The sequence below is a fragment of the Ammospiza caudacuta genome, chromosome 3, assembly GCF_027887145.1.
Source record: "Ammospiza caudacuta isolate bAmmCau1 chromosome 3, bAmmCau1.pri, whole genome shotgun sequence".
Lineage (NCBI taxonomy): Eukaryota > Metazoa > Chordata > Aves > Passeriformes > Passerellidae > Ammospiza > Ammospiza caudacuta.
The window spans coordinates 46,716,134-46,738,860 of NC_080595.1; the positions used below are offsets into that span (position 1 = coordinate 46,716,134).

Below are 22,727 nucleotides of genomic sequence, written 5' to 3' on the forward strand. Positions count from 1 at the left end.
TTTATAAAGTTATGTATGGCTTGATATTGCCTCTCTTTAATATACTAAGATTAAATTATCTTAACATTATGTTTGAATTAGGGTTTCTGCATAAAACAAAGTGAATGACACATTTCAGAAGGCTAAAAATCTTCTATCTCCAGTGACCCATGTCAAGTTCTTCCCCCTTGCCCAATGTTAACACAATGCCATTTATATCCTACTAAAAACTTTACAGCTGGTTTAGTTTCAAAACACAAAGCAAGAAAAATGTTGCCTGTCAATTACTTAGTTCTTTTTTGGCTGACTGCAGGTGTGCAGACGTTTTATATTCAGCATTAAACAGTATTAAACCTGAGATATAACATGAGTCAAATTGAGTGAAGTGCTTCAGTTCTAGCAGCTTGTTTTCCTTGAGAAAATAGCAATGAAGAAAATATTAATTTATTTTGCTTCATAGGCAGATTCCTAACTACCATTATCTCCAGATGAGGATACCACTAAAATGGGATGAGAGTTTCCATGTCACTGGGAAACTTAGAAATGAAAAAATTACTTTCCTCATATTCAGTGAAACGTAACTGTCATTATACAGAGCAGCCAAAATCCTTCAACTTCAGATTTTGCTAAGCAGGCTCATTTCTACAGGCTGTGAAACAAGTTCTCAACAGTTTTGCCATGTAAATCATAATCATACAACAGCCTGTAAGCTGGGATACTGCACCACACTCAGAAGACAAAATTCTAGCCTGCATTACAAGGAAGTTTGAGAGTTACCCCAGTCTTGCCTTTTGTCAATGTCACAAAACCAGATTCTATTTAGCTTTATTAGTTCAATTAGAACGAAAGCTTAACCACTATGAAACATTATCAAAGAACAAAGTGCCACAAACCCATGAGTTATTCTAACTTTGCTGATCTGGTGTATGCTCATGCTTTTAACCTGTAGGGTAAGTAAATACAATTAGCTCTCATTCATTAAGGGATAATCTTCTGGGAACTGTAAAATATTGGAGATATTGCAAGGATCAGATATTCTGAGTATTATTGCTTGGAAATTTTGATTCATAATCTTTCCAGTTACTTCTAAAGATGTAGGGTTTTAAGGTTAAAATGTGAAAGTCATTATTGAGATGTCAAAAATGCACTGAGGAGACTTTGTTTACGAAGTCAGGTTCTGAGTTTTCATAACAAAAACAAAACAGCTATTTCCTTTATCATTTTTCAGCTCTGAGGTTTTAGTGTAGTTTAGAAACTTTCCTTTTAAAGTAGAACTTTCTATTGTGCTTATAACTCTGCATATAGTATTAGAACTACATAGTATACTGGAAACTTTAACATACTGTTAACCTAGCTCTCTTACAATAAATTTCGGTAAGAAAAAGAACTTCCGTAATTTGTAACCTAGATACAGGAAAATGAAATTTTCAGCTCTTCATCAGCTATACTTCCATCACAAGTTTTGAAAATATAAATTTAGTCATGCAGTGAAAAGAAGAACATGCTATTACAAGCAGGAGCCCAGCTGAGGGATGGAATTTTATCCTTATTAAGCTACATAATATTATTTTTTGGGGGCTGACACCTCCTTATCATTATGCCACAATTATAGACTACTGCAAAATGAATGCACCAGCCAAAGTATATGGATTTCTCCAACTCGGAGCATTCAAAATCTCTTCTTCAAGTTAGTTAAATATTCAAAAGTTAAAAGGTAAGAAAGATAAAGATTCCTGCCAAAGACTCATCTATTCCCAAGGGGAAGTATTCCAGGAGATCTAGTCCTCCCCAAGTGTATAGTCCCTAAAAGGTAACACTGGATATTACATAGTAATGTCACATTAAACATAGTGCTGCTCCACTTCAAAACACAGCATTCTGCTGACTTGGTTGCAGCTTCACTGATCTTGTGGCCACAAATGAAATAAGAGCTGGCTTCTCTGAAAGCACTTAAAACAGATAAAAGACAGAGATCCTGTAAGTGCCATGAAGAAGATGAAGAGGGGTTTTTTTTAATATACAGGATACTAAGGAAATTTTGTCAACTCAGATTCTTATCTTAAGATCCATTCAGTGTTTCCATTTAATCTTTTATCACCCTGCCATTCTCTGTTGCTTTTCCTGCCTCCCAACATAACCCTACAAGTCAATCTATAGCTTGCTGCTTTTTCTACTCTCTATAAATAGATATTCTCCCCCACAAATACAGATTTGTCTCGACTGACAAGTCACAGCTCTTTTTTCAGTCCTAGACTGATTGTTTCAGTTAAAAATAAAACCATGGTCTCAGCCAGCTTTTTGCACCTTTTCTTAATCTGGATATTCAGTTGTCCTTTTTACCAGCATGATTTAAATCCATGCAATGATCCATCTAGTTATTTCTTTGACAATCTCATTTAGCAATTGCAATGTTCTACTCACTAGTTCTAAGAAATGCTTTAACTCATGACTGAAAAGGGTTAATCATCTGGTCATTGAAGATTGATATTACATCACAATTTGAGCTTTCATGTTTAGCATCTGCTGGCACATATGGCTGTTAACCTCAGCTGTGTTCTGAGTCACTTGAAAGGTTTTTAAAGTTTGCACATGAAGTGTGGCATCAGAGTTTTAAATACTTTTTAGTGGTTCTAATGGTTCTATACCAAATATATTTAAGGATTGTAGAAAGCGTTCAATGTGATAAATCAACCACGAAATAACATCAATAGGCAGCTTTCAAAAGAGAGGAAGAAGCAGGAGAAAACGAGAAAAAGATGAGGCAAGAAACATGGACAAAAAATGTTCTAAAACAAGTATTGATAGTTAACTCTTAATTAGTATGAAAGTTGGATAGGTAGCAGGGGAAGAAAAGGCAGGCAGAGTTCATGGAATAGACACTTGAAGTTAATATTCATGTAAACTTAGTCAGAGCTGATGCTAAATTTGAGGCTTAAAACCAATTCGTCATTATTTAACCACTTATCTGGCCATAACAAAGAGGAAGTAGTAAAGTAAACATAGACAAACATTTCATTTTGTGGTTTTAATTACCAAATCTTAAAGATCTGTCTTCAGGAACATGGGTTATTTACAGGCTTTGCAAAACTGAGTAAATGCAAAATAGCAAAAAAGAAAAATAAAACAAACAAAGTCACTGATGACAGCAGAACTTTTCACTAGAACTTTAAATCTTGTTTTTCACTTGTGTTAAGAAATTTATCCTGCTCGGTTAACAAGACCTAATGGGAGCACTATTTTCTAGAAGGGAAATACCTGTCTAAGGAAAGTGAAGCTGAAGACATCAATTGGAAAAGGATAATATAATAGTGGCAAGAAGAGTCTAAAGACATTCAATTCTCAAAATAGCAATTGTACTTTGGAAGAAAGTTATTATTTAGAGCATGATATTAAGCAATGCTAAATGAGATTGCAGTACTAGAGAGGCCCTAAATCATCAGCTGCAATCCAACTATTCCAGTGTGAAAACTGTAAGCAGACTGAATACTTTTCAGTGCCGAGCCTTCCAACAGAAGAAACCCCTAAGACCATCTAAATCACTTAAATTAAGATCAAAGAGTGAAGTGCAACCACGAGATGCATCAGCACATTTACCTTGGAGTTACTGTCATTTCATTTGGACGGACTGAAATAGCTACAGTACAGTAGTACTGACATGGTCATCAAGTGTCTGAAAAACTTTATCTCCAGTCAGCTGCTAAAAGTGGAATTAGTTGGTGTAGTTTTCTTTACTTCCTGCACTTTCTCAGTACAGAGGAACAAATCAGCAGAACCACTCACATAAAATTTTCTGCTAATATTCTCACAGGTTATTACAAAAAGTATATTTTACATACTAAGATTTTATAAATTTTTTAAATTATCATACTTCTACCTACAAGGGTGTGATTTGAGAACAGGCTACAGTAAGAGGTGGCAAAAGCTTTTCAATCCTGATTTCAACACTGGAACCATCCATGGCCTTGGGCAAATTATCAGATTAACGGTATCAGAAACCTTACCCCTGAAAAACAGGTTGATAACATTTATCTCCCATGCTGTTGTGAAGAATACTATTTGTAATGCTCTCTGAAGACCAAAACCACTCCTGAACTATAAACACAGAACATTTTTAATTATATCTCAAAGGAGATGTAGACACATAACTGTTCATTAAAAAAGTGGAATTCCAGTTTAGAAACTGTACTTACTTCAAGTCTTTGAACAATCTCTCTGATGTCTTCAGTACAATTATCTGCTGCAGACAGAAGAATACATTCTCCTCTTTCATAAAATATTTTGATGCTCATTAATCCAGATGTCCATCCAATAACATCTCTGCAGGAGCAGTTAAACACAACATTTTTTGATTCCTTTTCAATCAACATGATAAACTCATTGGAAATTCCGAGGAGACATTCAATGTCAGCAGACTGGCCAAAATCTCGGGCAATCACATTCCACATAATCGCTCCAACACTGAATAGATGTGCATCTTTCCTTGGTTTCACTTTTTCCTTCTTTTTTGCCCCTAAAGTAATAAAGCTGAACTTGGCTGAAGTATCCACTGTAGCTGTGGTAACAAAGTTTTCTGCCAGATCTTTCAAGTATTCTTGACGCGTCCTTGTGGCCATGGCTCGAAATTTTTCCGACTTATGTGCTGCATTTTCAGCATTAATAACTTTGGCTAAAAGGAAGTCCCTAAAGACTGCAGACTTGGGGAAAGTTACTCCTTTGGGAATGGGTGGACCAAATGAGGGAACATCTTTTGATCGTGAAACACCAACACTGGAAATAGAAGGAAAAAACAACCAACAAAACAATTAATTCCCTAAAAAAAATAAATCACATGATAAGCAGAACTGTGATCTCTGCAATCCATTTACACAATTAGGTACAGCTTTGACATGCCAATTTGCAGACGTTTCAGACACATCAAAGAAAGCTGATTGTCTGTTTTAGAATGGCTTTCTTCTTTTAAAGATATAAAGGACATTATGGAGGTATCTTGCTAAAACAAACAATATCGAAGACAACTTCTTAGCGTGTCAACATCGCCTTTCCTGAATGTAATAAATATTAAAAGGAATTGTGAGAAATAAAGGAGAGAAGTATTTTTAAAAATTATTTTTATGTAAATCTGTCATTTCAGCTGTCACTCGGCTGCATCATCTTAAAACTAAGCAATGTAAAAACAGAAACAGAAAATAATTTTTATCCTCAGATCATCTTCTACAATGAAGTTTGAATTCAATGAAAAAATATTGGTGTCAAATGTGACTATAATGGAGCATTCTCCACCTGTTTAAACTGCCTACTCTATGCTCATAAAATTGGAAACACAATTCTTGATCTAGACAGTTCACATCCAAATGTAAGAAAAAATAGGGATTTTTCCTAATTGATACAATTATACCTCTAATTGATTGATACAAACATAATATATTTCAACTGAAAAATAATTTCAGAATACTGCACACAGTAGGTACAACTACTATTTGCTTGACTGAAATATAGTCAAATTTGGGATGACAGAGTTTAATAGTAAGAAAAGTATAACTTAGGAAATGTCATGTATTAATCAACACAAAGCAGTTACTGAAATGAAATCAAGTCCTAAAAGATAGTTTAAGTTCTAGTAGACTGCTAAAAGACAGTAACATGACTCACCCTCATTATGTAATTTATTTTCATTCTAAACAATGAATAAATAACGTTTATAAATACAGCTCTGTAATTATACTTCACGCCTTTATCACTACTTGCACAATTGCCAATTAATTCACAAATGTGATTTCTACCTTGGTTACCTTGCTAAAATTCATGATGCAGTGACTTAAATGTGACAGTTAAAATAATCTGAAATTTATGTTTTTTTCCCATTCTCCAAAAGTCTTTGTTTATGTGCTTAAAGGCTATGACTCATCATATTGTCATACTCAGGGATTCATACAGGTTAAAAGACCTTCTGAAATGCTTTAAATAATTTTCTTTTTAAAAAGGAAACATGCAATACAAGTTGTAAATTAATTTCTATTGGTGTGTCTGCAAATCTTATTTTCACTAACTTGTTATATCCCCATTCTGTGGCCATAAATCAGCAACATGCAATTCTGCACATGCCCCTTTGAATCTACAAATTGTGCTCCATAACTCTATGTGTGTGTAAGGGACACACTGGGGTTTCAAATTCACAGAAAGTGCAGCAGAAATTTTAAAATTGAGTACATAATAGCCATAAGAAATAGAAAACATCCAGAAAACAGAGTTGCATTGCAGTCTTAGTAACAAACTTATATAGTTATAAGGTCCTACTCACCTATAACACACATTTTCAGTGCATGGATTATGCACTTTGACAATGACAAATACATGTTGAAAGTGGGAACGAATATTTTTTGGAGTAAAAGGAAGTGCTCCTGGCTCTTGGAAGACAATGGTAACTATGTCATTTCCTATATGCCTTTTCCTTAGCAGCTAGACAAGAAATATGCATTGAAAAATTAGTTATTAAAAAATAAATTTAAAAAATCATAAATTCATCAGTTTAGGAAAAAAACAAAAAATCAAGCCAAACCAATACAAATAAAGCATAATTTTTCAGAAATAACTTTTATTGCATCATGGAGAACAACATGTAAAGGATGTCAGAACTGCAAAAATATAGGGAAAGGAAATTAGACTAAGTTCACAAACATACTAATAAATTTTCTCACATCCCCACACTAGTTCTCCATAATTTCTGCTCATTTATATTTTACTCTACAAGAAAAATGTATTTCTCTTATTCTTACTAATGCAGCACTTCAGTAATAAAAAAGCATTGCATCACTTGACATTTCTCACTATCCAGAAAACAGTACATCCATTCCCTCTTTACAGTGTAATATTTGTCTCTATATTAAAAATATAATATTGCTTCTATGTCTCCATAAAACTTCCTTTTCCACGTCACAACACTATTAAATATTGTCCTTAGTATTATGATCTTAATTTAGAAAAAATATTATCATGAACATCCATCAGAAACGTTAACAACTGCATACTTGAGGAACAGAACCAAGACTCATGGAGAAACGACAGCTATTAGGAAATCGTAAATTAAAAATTTGTTCTTGTAATTGGTAGCTTTTATCATCAAAATATATTTAAGAACTAATTTAAAGTACTAAATCATTGTTATAAGCTAAAATTTAATAAAAATTACAAAATATTTCCAGCAGTAAGGGACTACTAGTCTTTCTCCCCAAAAAACCCAACAAAATAACACAGTAAAATGATGCTCACTTTCTTCATGGAAGAATATTGTAACTTTCAAATTTTGTACATTAACAAACAAAAAAAGCAGTCTACTAGGTGCTACATTTAAAATATGAGATGCTACATTTAAAATATGAGGTGCTATATTAAAATAAAAGATCTTGCATTGTAAACTAATAGCATAAAGACACAGCTGTACCTCAGCTCATGTGTAACCAAAAGGATTTAAGAATAAAATTACTTGCAAACTTAAAGACAGAGCAAGTGAAAATTTCTCTGTGAAGGTGATTTCATGGAAAAGAATCTTTCTAATAAGAGTATTTTGTTGCATTTTTCCAGTTCCACTAAAAGTTAGTATTTCAGCTACCAACAACAAAAAGCAAAGTTGCACATGCTAAAGCCTAGAATCCATAACCCTTTCATTTTAACTCTAAAAATAACATAAAGGATGATATTCTGAAGGTAGGCAGAAGGGCCAAAGCCACAATTGTAAAGCACTAAGTACATCTATATTATTTTAAACATAATCAAAATCCCAAATACAGATAAAGAAATAAGACTTCTTATGAAACTTGAAAACAGACATAAGAACAGAAAACAATATTTGTTGTGTGACTCAGTCAAGTTCTCAGGTTTTTAAGACTAAAATGATTATTTGAGCCATCTAAGATGCACAGACTGTTGCACACAGAAGTACACTTTGAGGAACTGATCACAGAACTTAGTGTGTCAGATATTCTTTAATTTGCTCATCTAGTGAGCCACACAATTAGATCATAGTAGGGCAGCACAAGTTAACGTTTAGAAGTTATTACTATCACACAGGTTGGAATTTACAACTCCGTTGAATTTGTAAGCAACCTTCCAATTAGGAGGTGCAAGGTGATTCATTTCTGCCCTTGTTGTATCACTAAGTGCCCAATTACTTGTTCTTGCTACAGTGATTCATGCCTATACATTTCCATGGAGTACATTATAAAAATGAAGATGCAATCCTCTTTAAAGGTATATTTATTTTTCAAGGTAATCACTGCTTGCAAGAATATTTTCTGCTTTTGTAGACCCCTTTAGGAGGTTCTGCTTGCCATCATACATAGCATAAGCAAGAACAGTATTCACTTAATTGAAGGTAAGTTTTAGAAACGTTTGAAATTTTACTAGCTAAGACTTTTTAAAAGTATGACAGTGCCCATATCCTACCCCTAGGATATTTTTCAAGAGTAGAAACCTCTACAAAGCACAAAAAAAGAAATAGGAAGACAGGTCATTATTTTTAAGAACCTTACCAAGACTGTAGAGATCTTAGTGACTTCTTCAGTATAAAATAAAACCAGTGTAACACTTATAAATAGTTGTCATGCACAAGTGGTCAGTCAACTTCAACACAATGCAAAAGGCAAAGCACAGTTGTGGCTGTGCACAGAGGATCATAATGCAAAGAACTTCTAAAGTGGGGAGAATTAAATTGGGGTGATCTGGAACATGGAAAGAAGTGCTCTGGATAGGATAAAGGAACAGGAAAAGAATAAAGTATTGAATGGAGAAGAAGGAGGGAACACATACCTCTCTGGGAAATGGGAGCATACTGAAAATGAAAAAGGAATTGAAGGAAACCAGAACTCAACAAAATGATCTATAAGAAACCCTTTTCTAGTTTCCATTCTATAGCCTAGATTTTTCTCCCAACTTTTGCTTCCTAGGTTGTTTGGGTGGTCTTTTCAGGTTCTCAGTTTCCCCTTCCTCTCCCATTTTGAGGTCTGCTCAGGTTTGGGGGGTTTTGGATGTTGTAAATTTTTTTTTTAATCTGCCTTTCTAACATACTCTAAAGAATCTCATGCCAGTGTTGAGCACTGATGTTGACAGGAACTCTCAACTGGATGCAGGGATTACAGAGAATTACTTGCAGTAAAGGAGCCATCATTGTCATGTTAGAATTTGAAAATAAACCTAATCAAGTATGATAGGCAGCCAAAAGGAAATCAGTGAAGTGTTATGTAAGAATATAAGACACAAAAAGGGGACTCCAGTCAGGAAAATATGTTAGAAAAGCAGAATCCATTAAAGTTATTTCCACTAAATGATAGTTATTATATTTATGCTCAGATTTTAGTGACTCAATTCTTAATTTTCAGATATGCATCTCTGGAGGAAAAAACTGTCTTAAAACTTTACATATTAACAGCTTGTGCTCGGCCTTAAAAATCTACCCACTTCAGTAGGATTAATTACTTTGTGAAACTGCAAAACAACAAGGAATTCTTGTTGAAATACCAGTGAAATGTACTCTCCATTCAATTAAATTATGAAGTGCTAAGAGTCAAATAAGAAAATCTCCAAACTTATTTTAGCACATTTCTAAAATAAGTGGTTTCAAAAGTTTTATTTTCAATTTGGTTTCTTAGCCAGTACCACAACCAGAAATGAATGGCAAAAGCTCTTTCAACAGCTCTGATCAACTGAGTTTGGTATAACCACAGGTATTGTTACCTAACTATTTTAACAGTAGTTAAATGTAACAAGCTTATTTCATAATTGCATATCTGTTTAATTTTCAAGTTTTCATAAAACCAGGTGAAAATTTATTATTTGAACAGATTTGGATTAATCAGGTCTGACCATGTGAACACAAGCAGACTGCAAATGTGTGAGTGGGAAACTTGCAAGGGAATGATTTGGAAAGGAACATAGCAAAGGTAAAGTTTAAAGGGGAAAGCCTTGAACTGCTTTGAAGAAAAGGCCAGTAAAGGAAAACAAACTGGCCATACCAGGGCTGGTTGTCTTCCCCGTCCTAGGGAAGGAGCAGCTGACTTGGAAATTCCCAGCCTACTTTGCAGCCAAAATAAAAATTACCTTGCTCTTTGGATCTCCTGCTGGTTCTAAAACTAGAGGGATGTCCTGATCAGGGACCAAGCAGGGCGTAGTTATATCCTGGAAGAAGCAACAAACAGTTCTGGTGCGGCCTATTTTTGGCTCACAGGTAATTGGAGCACAAGCAATGCTCAGTGCTTGCTCACTGAAGGTCACCATTGTGGATTAGGAGGGACTGAATACCTTGCCCAGTCATTACCAAACAAGGGACATGGGGAATGGATGCAACAACCTCAGCCAGTACATTCATAATATGCTAATAGAAAATAACTATTGACTGGGGGCTTCATTCCTAACATAACCTAATAGGAAATTTACTGCGATCTCTAACTTCCCCTTACTTGGGTATGCAGTGAGCCAAACCCTGAAGAGACTTATTATGTAATTTGGAGCTAAACAGTAAGAGAAAAAAATAAACAGTTATTATAAATCTGTTTTGCACATTAAGGCTGGCTAAATTCTAGTAATTTGGGTGCACTTGTCACATTTCATTAAGACAGTGTACATGCTGTGCAAACACTGATAGATCTCATCACCTGAAAAATAATGTGGTGGGTCTTCAGATAGGCATACTGCTTGAACTTGGAAAACTGCCACATTATTTTGATCCCAAGAAAACCATGAATAACAACACAGTGCTTCTGCTAAATACTGAACCTTTTAAAGAGACAATGATGAGAGCTTACTAAAACACTGTGGAAAGGAGAGCTTGTTGCTAGGGAAAACCATGGAGTTAAAACTGAAAGGTTTTCCTGTACACAAGAATCAGCACCTGACTAGAAAGAAAGACATATAAGGAAATTATAAGAATGAAAGGAAGGCACAGGAAGAAGTGAAAGGACAGTAACAGGGGGTGGCTGAGCAACACAGCAGTGAAGCTGAAAGACAAACAGCAAAAAACTATGAAAGTAAGTGGATCATGGCAAGAGGATATCCTTTGTTCTCACAAACAAGGAAAATTCATGAAAGACAACAAAAGTACTAAACTCCAAGTAAGGCCATATTTACTGTCAGTGCCTGTGATTTGCTACAAAAATATTAATTTTTTTATTTTAAGGCAAGCTCATTCAGTGTACTATATCGTCTTAGTAGGATACAGTTTTCCCTATTTAACATGCATTTTCAGTCAAAGATTGTTAGACTGATTACAGACAGAACAACTCCTGGTGTGTTTACCAAATTAACCCTGCTTGGTAATAAGAGGCAACTGGAAGTTTAGAGAAGCAGAAAAATCTGAAATCAGTAATGAAGATCCAATCCCTTGATTACTAGCTATGTCACAGTTGAGTGTCTGATGAACATTCTGTCTCCTAAAAGCCACACATTTTAGGAAGTGAGTCATCTAAACTTTGTGTTATTCATATGGTGAAAAGTTTGTCTTTTGATTCCTAATTTAGTTCCTTTAAACCACATCTAAATACTAAGTGTAATGTCTTAACTGTTCACTTGAAACAGCTTTTCAAACTGTTCAGAGCTCTATGCACAGATTATTTCAAATACATGACACGATATACTTCCTTCCATTGTTATTTTTATTTATCCCTTCTGAAGAATTTCATTACTTTTATCCTTTTCTTGCTGCCTTGACATATCTCTTTCTGTTCACACAAGACCTATTGATAGGACAGACATGAAAGATTCAACTCCCATATGGTTCAACAATCAATCAGTAAGCATCTTTTGTGAGCTGTTCAAAACCAAAGTGAGACAGCATCCTTATTTCATGACAACCTTCGACAATGGCTGAGATGATTGTACCTTGCATGGCAAGGTGAGAATATCCCAAAACTAACTGCATAAATCAACACTTACTTCTGCATACCTGGAGGAACATAGAGTAGTAGCACAGAAAGTTACAAACTACCATCAGTCTGATCTATGAGCAATTCCAGTGCTTTTCTGTTAGGCATTAATACTGATATATTATACCAAATGTGCTTGTACATTTTAATTAAGTCACAAGAAATATCTTAGACAGGCAAGACAGAGTAACCTTACTGGTGCACCGCACACTTTGGATGCTGTGCTGGTTTTTAGCCATCCTTAATGCTTTGAAAGCATTCTGAATTATTGCATAAGCAAAGGGAATTCTCTAGAAATAAGACAAATACATTGCAATTTTCTGTTTTCACAGACACCTCGAAGGATACGTTTAAAACTATTACTAAGCTCACACATTAATAAACATTTCAAGATCTGTAATACAAGGATTAAGTGGAATAGTTTTAAAAATCTTATTACATGCATATTTTAACCATAAGGCTATTTTCCTGATTCATTCCATTCAATGTTTAAAACATACATAAGATGTGAATTCAGTCTAAACCAAAAAATAACATATTCACGAGAGGCAATATTGCCTTTTAATAATATAATGAAATAGGGTACATGGGATAAGTTCCTGAATTATACAGAACAAACTCTTACAAGATTTCTAACGTCTTACACTATTTCAAGAGAATAAATATAATTGATCATATTTCTTTTAAAACAATTCCATTTTCAACCAAAACTAATAAAAAAAACCCAGCACTCAATGTGAAACACTTATAATGTAAAATACGATAAAAAGCTAAAGAGACATACCTGTTGCCTGTTACTGGGCATGTAGGGAAGCATTGTTGATACATGAAACATTAATTCATAATCTTTATAGGTAGTATAGAGGGAATGAGTTCCTGTTGAATCAGCTGAAAATTAATTTAATCGCAAGAAGGTCAGTAAATTAGAATATTCATATTACTTTTTAGGACACCACTCTGCATGCTGTGATTTAAATCTATTTAAACAACTTCTATATTTTTTACAATTGAACAAAACCAGTTTCCATCACCTAAAAATCTAGTCTTTATTTCTGTATTATGACATAGAGGGGTCCTGCAGGAAAAAACCCAAAGAGTTTGCTGTCTCTGAGACCTAAATAAACTAATTTTAAATATATTGGCATTTCACAATAAAAACAAAACACTACACTACTTCAGTGTAGTTTTATATAACATGTATTTTCGTTACTTAAACAATAATAAGGACAATTGACTAAACCCATACTTTATCAAAAGTGAACTGGCTACTTCAAACCTAACATTAAGACACATGTTGCAGATCAGGCATTTTTAAAACATAAACATGTGCGTACTACATATATTTGAAAATTATTTAAATAAATGTAATATATTATATGACTTAACACTTTCTTTTATTTAGAAAGTTTATTAATAGTTAGCATTTTGTGATGTTTACAGTAAATGAGATTTATACTGTAGTCATAAGTTAATCCTTTTTATTCCTATTCTTCAATTTGTACAGACTATTTAAGTAAGTACAATGAACTTTAAAAAAGTTTAAGGTTTAACTCTACTGAACACCCTATTGAGTGAAGACAACTGCTAATTTTTCTTGTCTTTTTCCACGTTCATTTATTTTTTAGGATAATTTTATGTTATCTGTAGCAATAAATATTCTCCAGTACACTCTTTAACATGCTGTTTAAGGTTTCAGAGTTTTGATCAGTTCTGAAGAGTATAACTATATTAAAAAAAAAATCAAAAAATCAATTAGCCATGTTAGTTCTCCAGTTAAAAGTATATCAATATACACTTCTTTATGTGCAGCCCTAAATCTAAAAATATTTGTGTGTATACAATTAGGAGCGCATAAATTTGTGAGTGTGCTGGGTGTATCAGTTATATCTGTATGATAATTAAATTAACTTCATTTATTAAACACAGATTACAGTTGCATAAGAAATAAAAAGCATCATTTCAACTGAAGTTTGTTACTTAAGTGTTGCTAAAAGAAAGAAACCTTATTGCATTCTTTGATTTCAAAATCTTAGCTAAAAATCCAATTCCATTATAACCTTTCAGTGGCATTTTAGAGAGCCAGTTTTGAAGAGATAGAACGAGAAAATACGTTCCAACAATAAAACATTTTATCTTATTTCCAGTAGACTGGTATGTTTTAAAACACATACTAAACAAATTATATAGTATTGAATTAGTAAAATTTCATTTAATTTTCTTATTTCTTTATCTTGGGGTTTGGAACTGCATGCCACTAAAACTGCACTAAAGAAGGGCAGAAGAGAATTTATAGTTAATACATTCCATATGTTCTGAACACTTGCACTGGGCCTGGCTTGGATGCAGCTATAATTCTTCATGGCAGCCCACATGGTGCTGTCTGTGTGACCAGGGCAGAGCTGGTAACACACCGATGGTTCAGCTGTGGCTCACAGTGCCTGCACAGCGCCAGCTCTGCCCCCACACTGCCCCTGTCCCGGGAAGTGTGCTGGGCTGGCCACGGGCTTGGGAGGACACAGCCCATCAAATGGACCAAAAACATATCCCATGCCCTATAAAGTCATGTTCTGCAGGAAAAACTGGAGCAGGGAGAGGTTTTTCATGGTAGATGTGGCTCAGAGAATGGCTGGGCATCAGTCAGCTAATGGCAGGAGGCAAGTGACTGCCTTTGCATCAGTTGTATTGTTGCCTGATGGATGTAGTGGTGGGTTGTGCTCTCATTGTTGATTGGGTGTTTTTGTTGTTGTTGTTTGTTTTGGAGTTTTTGTTTGTTTGGGAGTTTTTTTTGCAGGTGTTTTTTTTCCTTTCTTCCCTTCACTCATTGAACTCAATCTCGACTCACAAACTGGAGGGTGGGTGAGCACACAAGAGGTGGGGGCTTATTTGGCAGACAGGGCAACCCATCACAACATTCTACTTTCTCTGTTACATAAGAAATGGACTAATTACTTATCCAAATATTAAATAAACAATTGTTTAAAATAAATAAATTCTAAAAAGAGAACTTTTTAGAGAAAAACCTCACAGCTCGTCAAGCATTCGAGAATATAAAAACTTAATAAATTTTACTCCTACAAGAACTAAGCAAGATTTTTTACTGAAACATTGTGTCTACCAAAAATATAGCTCCCAGAGACTACGTTATCACAACCCTCTGAACCTACAGGCAGTCAGAACAACATGTAAGTCTAAATATGACACACAGTAATACTTATTGCATTGTTAAATATAACAAAAATATGATACTTAAATGTGATACTAATGTGATACATTAAGTGATACTTAAACAATGAGGACACACTATGAGGACACACTATGACAGGACAATATAGTTAATGGCACAGAGACTTTGTAAAACATTAAAATCACGTTACTGACTGATACATACACAATGCTGATCAGCAATGTAAGTTCATACAGAAGCACAGCAAATATAGAAACTGAATTTGCTGACAGATCAGCATTTGTTTTCATATGTACAACTTACTAGGTGATATTCAGTCACATTCTGCTTGGGGGGAAAAAAAAGCAAACCCAAACATCCCTTATTCCTTTTAATTTTTCATCCTGATTTATAAATGCATTCCAGAAGTCTGATATGACAGCATATGACAGCATATACATATAACAGCATGTTAATATGTATTTCCACAAATTAATTTGAAAAAGATTTGTTATTTTTCTGTACTGAAATAGGATGCAATAGTCTCTAAATTAGGATGCAATAATCTCTAGCTCAAATTATTAAAGGGAAACAAGCACGGATTTAAGGAAAAAGGCAATAACATTATTGGAAATAAATGTGGTGCTTTCACTAGGTTGACACTATGTTAAAATGAAGTAGATGAATAACTAGACATCCTTAGATTACAGCTCATATGATCAGCCGTCAAAATTCTGCTAAAACATCATTAAACTAAGAATTAATTTAAGTTAAATTTAAGGGCAGCAAAAACAGTACTAATAAGGAAGAGTCTTAACATCTCATTGGCTTTTTTAAACAGCAATACTTCAGTTCCTATTTTGCTGTAAAATCCAACCAATTTGTACAATTAAATTTTTATACTACTGCACTTAAGGAACTGGAAAGACCTGGGGAAATGGCAGTACTAACTCAGCACTGAGGTAGATCAAAAATTATCAGCTGACAAATGAGGACATGCTTACTGTGCATGTGTGAGAAACCAGAAAACTTGACTGCATGTGTGTGTTGGGTAAAAGCAAGCATGTATGTTCAGCTGAAATAAGGGAAATTACTCCATATTTTGAAATACATATATTTTATTGCCTTTGAAAGAATAAGATGGTTGAAGTGTACCTGTGGAAATATTACTCATGTAGTATGATTTTAACTAAATTAAAACAAATGAAATAAACTGCTTTGATATTCAGTTCTACTAATGCCACAGAAAAAGTAAATGACCTTTCAGAAAAGATTTGATACATGTTCTTACCATATGCTCCATCTTCCTCATTTACCATATAACCCTACTATTCAAAACCCGAAGTCAAGAGCAGGAAAAGACAACATAATTTACAGAAGATCAACTGGATTTTTACCCTTTGTCCCATAGCTTGAAGCATAACTTACTTTTATTATCCAGCTGAGCCCTGTATTTACTGAATCCTTTTAGCCGTACTCTCTGGCCCAGTAGATCAAGGAACTCTTCAAAAGCTGGTCCTGCCATCTCGTTGTTATACATTTCTTCTTCTGTGCTTTGGCCTGCTTTGCAGTAAAGGATACCAATCTTATGTTGAAAACTCAGCTGAAATTAAAAATTAAATAAAATAAGGAAAATTTACAGAAGCAAAGTCAATACTAGAATAAATATTCACAATTAAAATATAACACTGTTATAACTCCCGACAGAAGGCATCTGAAAATGAAAAAATAAGTGTTCTGATTTGGGAAATTAAATCACCACAGGACAAAAACAAAAAAGAAAAAATCCACAAAAGACACCCTCCAACTCTTGAAAGAAAACTGGATTGGCACTATTCAAACACAGATAAAAGCAGTACAAAGACTTTTCACTTTGTTATCTATAAAAGCACACTCTACTTCATGCTACGGTATGAAAAATTTAATTGGCAATATTTGTATATTGGTCTTTTTTTCTCAGCTTTAAAAGAAGGTGAGTTTATCTTCCCTCATTTTTACCTTTTAAAGTTCACTGTAGTTCAGTTAAAACAGACCCTCAGAACAGTCCTTTCTACGTCATCTTTTGCCTTCCCCATAAAATCATGCACTGTTCAAAACTATATGCCATTTTTAAAAGTATACTTAAAACAAGAAATGAGATTGCAGTCAAATAGTTTTGCTAAAGAGATTCTCAGTTATGGAACATTACACAAATCACATCTATTCAAAAATAAAGTACAAAAACCATAAAACATTAGGCATAAAGAGAGACCATTACTTCTTGAGCAGACCATTTTCCTCTTAGCTTTTATGCACACTTAAGCTGACAAAGAGGAAACTTCACATGGATGGATTAGTCCTATTATTCTTAACCAACACCTTCCAGAGCTTCACAAACTGACAGGGGCCATGAGTCACACCCGATTCCCTTCAGGCGCTTATCTATATTCATGACTCAAATCAACTCTCCAGCTGTAGACCTCTCCTAATCAAACTTCAGGATTAGTGTCCAAAATGCAAGTTATGCAAAGGCTGGATGTGTTTCTGTTAGACCAAAGGTGACAACAACAGCCTGCTTCCCCTTAGTCCTAAGGGAATAAAGGCTTTGTGTAGGGGTGAGCCCTTGGGGGACCTGCTCTGGCAGAATTCCCTTGACCAGAGAGCAGTTAGGAGCGAAGGACAGGAATAAGGAATAAGGTTTCGCCTGGCCAGCCTAGAAGACAGGAGAGTCAGAAGCTGTAAGATGGATGGCCATCCAAGATAAAAGGGGATTCTGGGTTATGGATGCACTATAGGAGCTGCCTGAGTCAGACCCATGAAACTTAGAGCTACTGGTTCACTCCTGTCATTTCCTTTTGACTGGCATTAGGTGCCATCCCTACCCAAAGTGCTTCCTTGATCCCCATTTTAAAGAGAGTTAGGTATTTAACAAAAGGTTCCAGATTGCACGCTGGGGACTATTTTATTCAGCAGAAAGCTAGCATGAACAGTTCATGAAGGAAACTGCAAAATAGCTGGTCAAACAAACATTAGATGTCAGGAAGCAGGGCTGTTACTTGACATATACCAGAAGACTTTAAATGATGGTGACCACACTGTCACCTTTATACCAGCCCTGTGTCCAATAGTTTAGCTTAAACCACAGGGGATTTAAGTTGATATCCTTGACTTCACACTAGAATTGACAAGTAAAGTTAAATGCTAAATTGAGCGACCAAAAATAGAGACAAGAACTAAGAGTAAAAAGGCACCTGGGCAAAATATTTGGTCTAGTCACACTTTTTCATTCTGTGGATGCCAGTCATTCCTGCATAATATTCCAAACAGGATTGAAGTATATGCCTATCTTAAAGAACAATCCAATATCTCACAGTTTAAACACTGAGCTAAGAGACATAGAAAATTATTATCTGAGACTCACCAGCCCAAGATATGAAGTAATCCTGGGATTTGACTTTGTGGACAAACAAGTACTGTGAACACTATACAGTTCTGAACAAAGCCAATACTATAAAAAAAACACTATTGCTAAACAAGCTGCAAGCTCTTTTACAGTAATCTCAATCTCCTGCCTCTGTGCTAAAGCCTTCACAACTATGAAATCAGAACATCTGAGTAAAAGAACTCTCAGCCAAGATCATGGTGGCTGTACAGAAGATCAAGGTACATTTAGAATGCCAGTGTCTAAAAGGGAAATAACTCAATGAGCTTTGGCAGGATCTTCTCATGTCATACATTTCACTTGCATGAAGAACTATCAGAATATTTAAAACTGATAAAGTTTGCCAGTTTTGAAACGGTACCACATGCTTGTTCAAATTTTTTTGAGAAAATAATTGCAGACATGGTTCCAATTTCATTATTTCCAACTCACAAATTTTACATTTAGTTCTATTTTACACTGAGAACAATTTAATAACATGACACCACAAAAATCCTGCTAAACCCATTTAGCTGCTTGAGTGTGTGATATGTATTGAAGGTGGACATCAGCCCTTCGTGACTCAAAATGATTGTGTTCTTGTCAGAATCACTCACTACTGAATCTTGGCATCCTGTCAAATTTTTGCACAGATTTTTTACCATGTAACAAGAACTTGTTGACTTCCATCATTTGAAGATTTTAGATTCTTTTCTATCAAGGAACATCAAGAGATTAGATGCACAATTGCCACTAAATATCACTGCAACCAATCTTAATTTCTTTGGTCCTTTTTAAACTTTATCCTACAGCTCAGAGAGAAGTGAACATCCCTAGAGGGATATTAGGGGAACCAAAAACCATATACAATAAACAACCATTAGCAGAAATTGAAAAGGAAACTATGGGGAAATTGGATAAAGCTTAAAAAAAAACAACAGTAGCAGATAAAATGTTGACTTTTCTTGTAAATATACAGCTGAATTTAATGATGAGCATCATATGGCAGAATAAATTGGGAAAAGGTAATTTCTTAATGTATTCAAATTAGGTCAACCATCCAATTTACAACTGGTTTCTACTGCCATTTTTAGAGACAAAATTTAGCCACATATTTCCTTCATAATCCATATTAGATGTCACAGAAAAATTATCTAACAGGTAGAGAATGAAATCAAAACATAAAAGTAGTCTTCAGTTGGCTAAGGAAATATGACAACATTTAATACCCCATTAGACAAAATTCATATCACTCTGATGACAGTACTAATCTTCCAGATCATAATTCATCTTTTTAAATTCATGATATTTCCACCAGTCATCACCTTCACTTGCCAAGCATAACTCTTTTTGTATTTACTCGATTAATAAACTGAATGCATTAAGGACCTAAGAGGATTAAAACCAAAAATGGATCTCATGCCAGCTCTTTGCACAGCTTTCTGTCTATGTTCAAGTAATTACCTTGTAGTAAGTGGCACATAAGGTATATTAATATTACATATTTTCAGCTGACAGCCCATTTAATAATAGGACTGAACTTCAGAACTGATCATGCAAAATAAAAGTGTTATATACTGCTGCTTCTCCAAATGAGGAGATGATGATTAAAGAATCACTTTGGTCATTTCAACAGACAATCTCAATTTCCATTTTTTGGGAAATATTGTTAGTGAGTTTGAGAAATACTCAAATCAGATCACAGTCATACTCAATACTGCCTTGAAGATATTGCCCCTCTGAAGTGAATATTATTTACTAGATTAACCTAAACTCACTCGGAAGCTCAAACAGCAGAGAGCAAGAGCACATCAGGAATTCTTGGATTCAGAATTCAGTGCCTCTGATTTCCCTGTATTGTTTTACCAGAAAAACTGACAAATACAGAAGAAAACAACAACATTCAGCAAAATCAACACCATCCTCAGACATCAATGTGAACAAAAGTACTAAAATTAGCTTAAGTAAACAGTACTAAAGATAGCTTAACAATCCATCCAAAAAAAGCCAATTCTGTTCCTCTGACTACACATGCTTTGTTTCGAGCAATTGTTACAGGCACAAGGAATTCTGGTAGACACCACTAGTGATTAGATGCAACCACTACATTTGAAACTGAGCCATCAATAAAAAATTCACCATAGCACCATCATATTCAACTGGTTCAATCATTGGATTGGACTTCAATTGGTAGATACTAACTTTCACCTAGAAAGTAAAATCTTCAATTTAAATGACATTTTTTAAAAACCATCACAAGTGTGTCCTTCACAAAATATTCAGAAACCATAAATTTAACTACTAGCTTTGAATGAAGCATATTCACTTTTATTGAACCTAATAGACCTTACCATTTTCTCTCAAAATTTAATCCATTCAAATAATATTTTATTGCCATGCATTTAATTCAGTAGTCTCAATCATAATTTCAGTTCTGCGAATATAGAAGTATTCTATCCTAGTTAGAATACAGCAAATTCATAAAATACAAATACATATTATAAAATTGTATTGTAAAAAATAACCATAAATTTTAGATGCAGAGACTTAAGACACAACATGCTTTGCCTCCTTACCCCACAAAATACTACTAGTGTTAGATGCATTTTCATGTGCATTCATGTGTTAGATGTATTTTCATATTTAAGTGCAAATACAGATTGTGAAAATCCCTTCTTACTGATGTTAAAACTTAACAACCTTTCACTCAGCCATTGAAAGACAATCTCCATAGACCAATATTTATTTCCTTCAGCTGAAATGTATTTTAAGAACTATTTGCTTAGAAAAGCAAACTTCATTTTGTCAGCGAAAAATAGGCAAGTTTCTCTAAAACCAAGAAACGGAATGGTTTGCATTACAGATCCATGTTAATTAGCATTCTCTGCAAAATATTTAATTTTTTTTTTCTATTTATCAAAGGAATAGTCTTTAAAAGGAAGGCCATGTGCTACATACCCCTTGTTCATCCAGTTTAAGCAGCTGCTCAGGTACTTTGGGTGAGCTGGAAGCCTGTCTCAGGCACTGGATGCTCAGCTCTGGTATTACATACTCCAGCACCTCTTTGAGAGGCAGACCTCTTGCCGTGCCATGACGAGCAGTGGATGGTATAGCATCTTCTAAAATTGCTCCTCTAAGTGTAGTAAGCTGCAGTAAAGGTACAACACACAAAACATTTTTAGCTATAATACTCTAAACCCTAGAGATAAAAACTTCAAGGTTTAGCAAAAGCATGGGAAAAAGAAATGGAAAGAAAAATATCCTCATTTTCATTTATTTTTTTAGCCAGTAAAAAAAAATATTAAATAACTTTAAAGAGCAGATAAGCTATCAATTTCTAAGTGACAAATACAATTTTGCTTAAAGAAATTAATGAAGCATGTTAACAATTCATTACAATTGCTAAGAATATTCCCTTTCTGTGGGAGGGGAAAGTATTAAAGACACCAGTAAACTAAAACCAGTTAATTCTGCCATACTACCCTAGCAAACACAGTAGTCAAGTGTGAGGCTGGACATGTGAGCTAAGCTACAGCCCATTCACCTATTATTTTATCTATGCTGTTCTATCTTCATTGGATTTGACAAAAAGAGAGTAATTTCTTAGAACTGGGTCATCCGGACCACCTTTCCACATAAAGATACATGGACACCCCATTTTTGGCTATAAAAAAAAACAAACCTAAACTGTAAACAAAAATTATATCTACTTCTATGTCTGTTTTTACATCTGTTTGCAAAAGCACAAGAGCCCAGTAATATCAGGAGGTCTGGCTAACACTTCTCTATATCCTAGGCAAAATGAAAATCAGTAGTTCTAAGGATTCCAAAAAATTTACAGATGTTTGCTACAATAATACCATTGTATGTTTTCATACAAATCTAAGGTAGTTGCTGTGATAAAGAAATTTTTTACCAAGAGATATTAAATTGCTTGAAATCGAAGTTATGAGACTTCGCACACAACAACCACAAGCAAATTCTTCTTTCAAGTAATACCATTATTTTATAAATATATTAATACTCCTTCTGCAAATCATCCATATAGAAGTACATAGAAACATGTCACAAAAAACTTCTAAGAAAGTATTTTTAAACAAAATGAAAAGGTACAAATAAGTCATTATACTAGTTCTCCTATTTTACAGCTCCCTTTATCCCTACATTTCCTAATCTTTCATTTCCATCATTAGAAACATAACATAAAGCAGCCTGATCCACACTTATCTTTAGCTGTGTTAACATCTGTTCCCTTGCTTGCACCTTGCAGTTCTCT

At 34.4% G+C, this 22,727-nt stretch overlaps 1 protein-coding gene across 1 annotated transcript in view; it reads right to left on the reverse strand.

Annotated features, from left to right (window-relative positions):
- The window catches only part of SIPA1L2 (signal induced proliferation associated 1 like 2), a 124,676-nt gene that overhangs the window by 41,703 nt on the left and 60,246 nt on the right, over nucleotides 1–22,727 (reverse strand). The window contains exons 5-9 of the mRNA XM_058800909.1: nucleotides 21,410–21,598; nucleotides 16,480–16,654; nucleotides 12,673–12,776; nucleotides 6,278–6,435; nucleotides 4,170–4,746 (exon numbers count right to left, since the gene is read on the reverse strand). Of these exons, the coding sequence (XP_058656892.1) occupies nucleotides 4,170–4,746; nucleotides 6,278–6,435; nucleotides 12,673–12,776; nucleotides 16,480–16,654; nucleotides 21,410–21,598 (1,203 nt within the window). The remainder of the gene's footprint in view (nucleotides 1–4,169; nucleotides 4,747–6,277; nucleotides 6,436–12,672; nucleotides 12,777–16,479; nucleotides 16,655–21,409; nucleotides 21,599–22,727) is intronic.